We start from the raw sequence: 6586 nt of genomic DNA, 5'->3' as shown, positions 1-6586 counted from the left end.
GGGGGGGAGTCACAGGAGCATCCCAGGCGGGAGGGGAGCCCGAAGGTGGGTGGGATGGGGGTGTAGGAGCTCACCTGAGCTCCCAGAGAGCCAGGACCTCCTTCCTCTCGGGTCTCTGCAGAGAGGGCGCTGTAGCCCCCTGGAATCCGCTAACGGGAGTTCAAACCCTGTCTCAGGAGATCACGCTTTCTAGACGTGTGCTGCTGTGTAAGTTAACACCGCATTTCTGATCCTCCTTCCCCAAGAGGCAAAAGGGGCCGAGCGATAGAAACTGGCTGAGTTTTCGGAAGGACTGAAACACATCAGGATGTAAAGACCCAGCGGGGCATCAAGCGCTACTGGGCTGAGCGCACAGGAAAACACTCCGCGGGGGCGCCTGGCTGGCTAAGTGGGTTAAGACGCTCACTCTTGGTTTCACTGTGGCTCAGGTCATGATCTCACAGCTCGTGAGTTCCGGCCCCAAGTCAGGCTCTGTGCCGACAGCCAAAAGCCTGCTTGGGATGCTCCCTCTTTCTCAGAACAAATCAATACATCTAGAAAAAGAAGAAAACGCTCTGCGACCGGGGTGGGTCATTTCCTGCGGAGGAAGGGTGCCAAGCCGGCCAGTGCTGTGGGGACCCGGCTCAGGCAGAGTGGGGGAGGGGGGGTGTCCTCCTCCCACCCCGTGGCCCACACACACTCGAGGCCACATAGGCTTTCCCGCTCGCACTTTATTAAGTACCGGACGGCTGGTTACGACAGAGGCGGAAGTGGCGGGAAGGCCCAGCCCCCACCATCACTGACACACGAAAACAAATAAATAAATAATAAATAAATAAATAAATAGCCGGGGGCGGGCACGGGGGAGAAGTGGCACAGCAAACACTGACAACAGGGGGACACAAAAGCCCCTCCCCCGCTGTGGCCACCATCAACGCTGGACTGATACCAGTACCATTATCAGGGAAAGGTGGGGCTCTCGGCCACAGAAGCCCCCAGAGCCATTGGGTGGGCCCTCCCCAGATCACAACGTTTGTGGAGGGGTGGGTGTCTTCAGCACTTGACACGCGTGGACAGAAATCTGGACCCCTAGCTAGTCCAGTCAGATCCAGATTGTCAAGAGGCCACGCTCTCTCAGACTTCTGGGTTGTTCTCTTTAGGATCGAAGAGACCAGTGAGTCATTATTACCTGGTGTTCTGATCGGTCTACCCAGGAGTGAGGACCTGAAAGGGTCATTGTCACTTTGCCTTCTGATTGGTCCACTCAGGGATCAGGACGATAGTGGCCGGTGGTTCCCTAGACCTCTGACTGGTCAGCAGGAACCCAAGGCCAGGACTGGAGGGAGGAAGGGCTCTAGAGGCCCCAGGGAAGGAGTTGGGGATTAAGTGCTCAGGGTTAGGGGAAATCTTCAGCGGGCACAAGGCCCAGATTTCAAAGAGGGGAGTTCACGAGGCAGGAAATAAGGCCACCTGGCTGGGTCAGGCCAGGGCGAACTGGTAGGGGTAGGGGGACAGCCTCCGGAACAGCAGAGAGTGCCCGGCCACCACTGGGAGGGGACGTGAGGGCCCTCACACCTTCCCTGGGTCCCAACCCCACCAGGCTGCAGAAAACGGGGCCCAGGGGCCGGCAGCTCTTGGCCCCTCGCCTCCATCTACGGGATCGGGCTGGAGGGTTGCGGTTGCTGGTCAGGTGGGCTCAGTCCTCCAACCCCTCCATCAAGTCCGCGATGCTCTCCACATAGTAATGGGGCACGAGGTCGTGCTGGCCAGACGCCAGGTAGGCCTGGGCCTCCTCCAGGCGGGAGACGCCTGTGAGCGTGAGCACGGTGGTCATGCCACAGCGGTGGCCGAAGAGGATGTCGGTCTCCAGGCGGTCACCCACCATGAGCGTGCGGGTGGGGTCCACGCTGAAGTGCTCCGCGACACACTCGAACATGTAAGGGCTGGGCTTGCCCACCACCAGGGCCTGGCGGCCCGAGGCTGTCTCCACTGCAGCAGCCAGGCTCCCGGTGCCTGCAGGGAGATGGAGACGTGGTCAGTGCCGAGCGGTCGCAGGGGAGGCATGCAGGCTTGGAAACAGAATTCCAGGGAGGCGGCGTGGCACGGGGGTTAAATTAGGCACTGCAATGGGTCAAAATCTTCCCCGTCTTCGTGTAGTGGTTAAGAGTCAGCTCCACCCGCCTCGGGAAGGCCACTTAACCTCGCTGTGCCTCCGTTTTCCCATCTCTAACATGGCCCGGTAGGGGCTGAGTGAGTGAGCCACTGCGTGTAACCGGGCCTGGCGCAGTCAGTCCCGTCTGGGGTTCACTGTTGGACCCTGGCAGCTGTGTGCCTTTGGGCAAGCCACGTGACCCTCCCTGAGTTTCCCTGGACTCGCTGGAAAAGGAGGATCCAAGTGATAATTGCCCACCTTCGAGAGGTGCTGTGGGCTTCGCAGGGGCAAGCGGTTTGGAAAGCGGCAAGTACTTAATAGACAGCAGTGTGGTTACCGCCACAGGAATGTGGGCTCCTGGCATCAGAAACTGGCACAGCCCTTTTGGAACGCAGCAGGGCACAGAAACGTTCGCACCTCTGCCCCAGTCGGCCTCGGCCGGGAAGGCGATCACAGGCAGAGAAATTCAAACTGGAGACAAAAAGCTACATGCTTGAAGATGTCCGCGGCCCCAGTAACTATAATAAGCAAAACTGTGGACATGCCCAAGAATTTAACAATAGGAGGACTGTTTAGAAAAGGGCAGTCCTGACTCCCAGCCCCGTACCTTCCTGCCCCACACAATGAGTCCACTGTGCCCGTCCCACAGGCACATCTTTGTGCCAGACGGTTCTGCCTTCGCATTAATGTCCCTGAACAAACGATGATGATAATCACTATTTACTGAGCACATTCTAAAGTGGGCTGTGCTGGGTGCTCACGGAAGCCCATTTCACGGATGAGAAAGTTGATGCTCTGTGAACCCTGAGTAACTTATCCGGGGCTGCACAGCTTCGCGAGCAGCAGACAAAGGATATGTGTTCGGGTGGGTCTGACCCAGTCATGCACTGGGCCGGCTCGTCCCGGCTTGGGAGTGCTGAATGCTTCACTTTCAGGAATTTGGTGAACTGCTTGTTAAAGCCACGATGAAAAGTCAACTTACCGTCTAAACGTACAGTCAAATTAATTGTTGAAAACAAAGGCACTAAGTTCTCAAAACTCATTTCTTCCTAATTATGCTAGCATCATCTATGCTCTCGAGATTGCTTACATCTGTAATGATGGAAATACTGTATAATGGTGTGTGCACAAACCTTCCCAACTCCACAGTCAGTGACTTTATGCTGGTAGCTTGAAATTGGCCATGGTGGGAGTACTTGTGCCACAGAAATTGGGCAATGGTATCAGTTAAGCCCCCCTCCCCCCCCAGTTATGAAACAATTGTCAGTACACCATTGGGTTGACCCCAAATGCCCTGGGCCTCTCTCCTTTCACAAAGGATGACATTCTGAGCAGTCAAGCCAAAGTTACAGAACGATAAAGCAGGCTCGAAAGCAAGAAATCCTCAGGGCGCCTGGGTGGCTCAGTCGGTTAAGCATGCGACTTCAGCTCGGGTCATGATCTCACGGTCCGTGAGTTCGAGCTCCGTGTCGGGCTCTGTGCTGACAGCTCAGAGCCTGGAGCCTGCTTCCCATTCTGTCTCCCTCTCTCTCTCCCTGCCCCCCCCCCCCCCCCCCCTTTTCATTATCTGTCTCTCTCAAAAAAAAAAAAAAAAAAAAAAAAAGACAAGAAATCCTCAGCCCAGCAAGTCCCCAGAGGAGGAGAGGGAGGAGGAGGAACTTCCCCAGTGTCACAGGACCAGGGCGGAGCTGACCCGGAGCAACACTCCTGGGAGGCTCTCCTTGACATCCGACCTAGAATGTGCTTGCTTTCTTGATAACTGGGTAGGGAAGAAAAGCCATTTGCCTCCCGGGTTAGAAATTCCTTCCGGGATGGGAAGGGCTCAACTGAGTCACCCCCAAAGTGTTTTTCTCGGCTCAAGATTGGTCTCGGCCGGGTCGGCAATCTCCTTTCCCACCAGGACAGAGCTGATCGCCCTTAGCCCCCCACGGCCCACTTTATCCACTCAGCCAATAGTTACCAGGCTCTGTGCTAGGCACTGGGCACAGAGCAGCGAATGCAACAGGGATCCCTACCGTAGGGGAGCGGGCATCCTGGCAGGGGCAACTGTGAAGAGAGCTCTGTCCTCAGACTACCATTATCCCACTTCATTTAACATCCTGTCATCCAAGGCTGTCACGTGTTTTAGTGGTGACATGGTCCTCAGACAGCAGGCATTTCTATTTGCCAGTTCAAGTGACTGCCATGTGGGCAAGAAGGTAAACACACATTTAGGAGACCCACCAGGGGAGGGGAAAGGAGGGGGAAACGGGGGTGAGAGACCCCCGCTGCGTTAGTTCAGATTTTACGCACGACGGGACTTTTTTAGTACATTTCTATACCACCGTTTCAAAGCCGCCTCTGTCAGTTGTGCACAAACACGGCTGAGCCTCTGCTTCCCCCTCTAGGTTGGGGGAACAATCAACAGGGCCGGTGACCCAATCAGGTGGGGCCAGAGATAAAAGGGGCAGGCAGGCGTAGGCAGGGCCTGGCCCCTCTCTCAGGGGCTCGTCCACACCACCCTTCCTGAGTCCTAGAGGGCCCCTTAACCCAGTCTTAACCTGAACCGTGAGCCTCCAGGGAGAAACCCACTTTTCATAGCATGGCCCAGGTGACCGGCGAGGAGGGAATGATGGGAGATCTGTCCCTACCTTCAGCCTCCTGACTTGGGTAGTGACTTGTCCACACACACTCACCACTGTCAGCTTCTGCCACCGTCTGCTCTTGACTGATTCAAACCCTCCAAGATGTAGGAGCCTCCACCTGCTCCCGCCTCCTCTGCAGGCCTGAACATCCAGATGACAGCAGCAAACAGAGCCTTGGATGGGGCTGGGGTGGGGGCTGGGGCGGCCACAAGAGCCAAGTTCAGGTCTTCCTGTTCTTGGGCAGCTCGCTTCCCCTCTCTTAGCCTCAGTTTCTTTATCTGAGAAACGGGACAGTAACTCCCAGCTCCGGAGTAATTTAGAAACTAAGTCAGAACAAACAGCAAGGTACTTCATGAAGCTCTGTACTAACAGGAGAAGGCTCTGGATACAACCCACACCATCTGAGCACCTACTATGTGCCAGGCACTCACCCTGATCACTCTCCCTCTGAGGAAACTGGCATGGTTAGCATTCCCATTCTACACCCAAGACAGAGATGCTCCGACGTTATGTAATTTAAGATTACAGGGCCCTGGGTCAAACTCCATCCACCTCTAAGGCTCCCCGCACACCCACCTACAATCTGCCGCGGCCAATGGTGTTCCAACCGCTCGACGGGGGGACAATCCTTCCAGGCTTTGTTCCCAACTCTCCGACCTCACCCCGATGGCGGGTAGGACAAAATGACAGGAATCCCTGAGGCTGGTTCGGTAAGGCTAGGGCTGGGGGGTCGAGGACCTGGATTCCGCCTGCAACCCCCCTGAACCGCAACGGGCCTCAGTCTCCTCATCTGTTAAACGGAGACCCTACTATACTGACCCTCGAGTGGTGGCAGTTTCAAGAATTACCAGACGTGGCCATGAAAACGCTCCCCTGGGCTCCTGCAGGGTGGGAACCGCCCTCGCATCTCTCCGGTTCCCCACCTGTCACCTGGAGACACCCCTTCCTCGCCCCTCTCCCCTCGGCGCGGAGGTGAAGCGCACGTTGCCACCCCACCTGCTTCCCCGCCAGCCCCGCGCTCACCGGGGGTCCGGCTGCCATCGCTGAGCGGGTGCCACGGGTCGCGGTCGGTGGCCACGAGCAGGCAGTCGGGGTCGCGCAGGTGCGCGCACGCCTCGCTCAGCTTGGCGAAGGAGAAGTGCTCGTCGTAGCCCACGAGCACGGCGCGCACGCGCGGGGCCGCGCCCGAGTCCTCGCCGGGGTCCCCCGCCAGGCGCAGCCCCGCGGCGCGCAGCTCGGCGCGCAGCCCCTCGCCGCCCAGCACGAACACGGCGCCCGGCACTTCCGGCGGCCCGAGCAGGCGCTGGCGCAGCAAACGCGCGGCGCACAGCGCGGAGCTGAAGAGCTGCTCGGCGCGCAGGCCCCCGAAGCCGAGGCGCGCGAAGCGGAGAGCCAGCTCGGGCCGCGCGCGCCGGCTGTTGTTGCTCACGAACAGCGCCGCCTTGCCCGCCCGCGCGAGCCGCTCCAGCAGCTCCGGGGCGCCCGGCACGGCGCGCTCGCCGTTCCACAGCACCCCGTCGCAGTCGAACAGGACCCCCTGCGTCCGGCCCAGCACGTCGCGCAGGGCCGCGCCGCGCAGCCGCTCGCAGCGCGCCATGCAGCCGGCCGGCCGCTCGCACGCCCGCACGCCGCGCGGCTCTCCCTCTGCGGGCACGGCGCGCTCGCCCGCAGCCCGCCCCCTTCCCCGCCGCTGCCAATCGACGCGCGGGAAGGGCCAGGGGGCGGAGTCACGGCCTGGCCCGCGGGCCAATGGGGGCAAGAACCTCGGAGAGGACCGAGGCCCCGAGCTAACAGAGCCTGGAGAGCACGGTGAATCGCGGCCGCGGCCGAG

General features: G+C 59.1%; 1 protein-coding gene across 2 annotated transcripts; it reads right to left on the bottom strand.

Annotated features, from left to right (window-relative positions):
* Positions 1-692: 692 nt before the first annotated feature.
* On the bottom strand, positions 693-6366 carry PDXP (pyridoxal phosphatase). 2 transcript variants are annotated; one of them, XM_049626329.1, is made up of 2 exons: positions 5779-6366; positions 693-1992 (listed from the first exon to the last, which is right to left on the bottom strand). In XM_049626329.1, the coding sequence occupies exons 1-2, from the start codon at positions 6350-6352 to the stop codon at positions 1676-1678; spliced, it is 891 nt and encodes a 296-aa protein (XP_049482286.1). In that variant the 5' UTR covers positions 6353-6366; the 3' UTR covers positions 693-1675. The 2 variants fall into 2 exon arrangements, 1 of the variants encoding a protein (XP_049482286.1); XR_007456837.1 differs by having other exon boundaries at positions 1907-1992; positions 4807-6366.
* Between the last annotated feature and the right edge of the window lie 220 nt (positions 6367-6586).

Source organism: Panthera uncia, chromosome B4 (assembly GCF_023721935.1).
Source record: "Panthera uncia isolate 11264 chromosome B4, Puncia_PCG_1.0, whole genome shotgun sequence".
NCBI classification, from domain to species: domain Eukaryota; kingdom Metazoa; phylum Chordata; class Mammalia; order Carnivora; family Felidae; genus Panthera; species Panthera uncia.
The sequence above is the reverse complement of the archived record's forward strand: the minus strand, read 5'-3'. Positions and strand labels throughout refer to the sequence as shown.

Coding starts and splice junctions, on each gene's coding strand:
- PDXP (XM_049626329.1), bottom strand. CDS start 6,352: ATGGCGCGCTGCGAGCGGCTGCGCGGCGCGGCCCTGCGCGACGTGCTG. Junction 1,993..5,778: donor CGATGGCAGCCGGACCCCCG/GTGAGCGCGGGG, acceptor ATCTCCCTGCAG/GCACCGGGAGCCTGGCTGCT.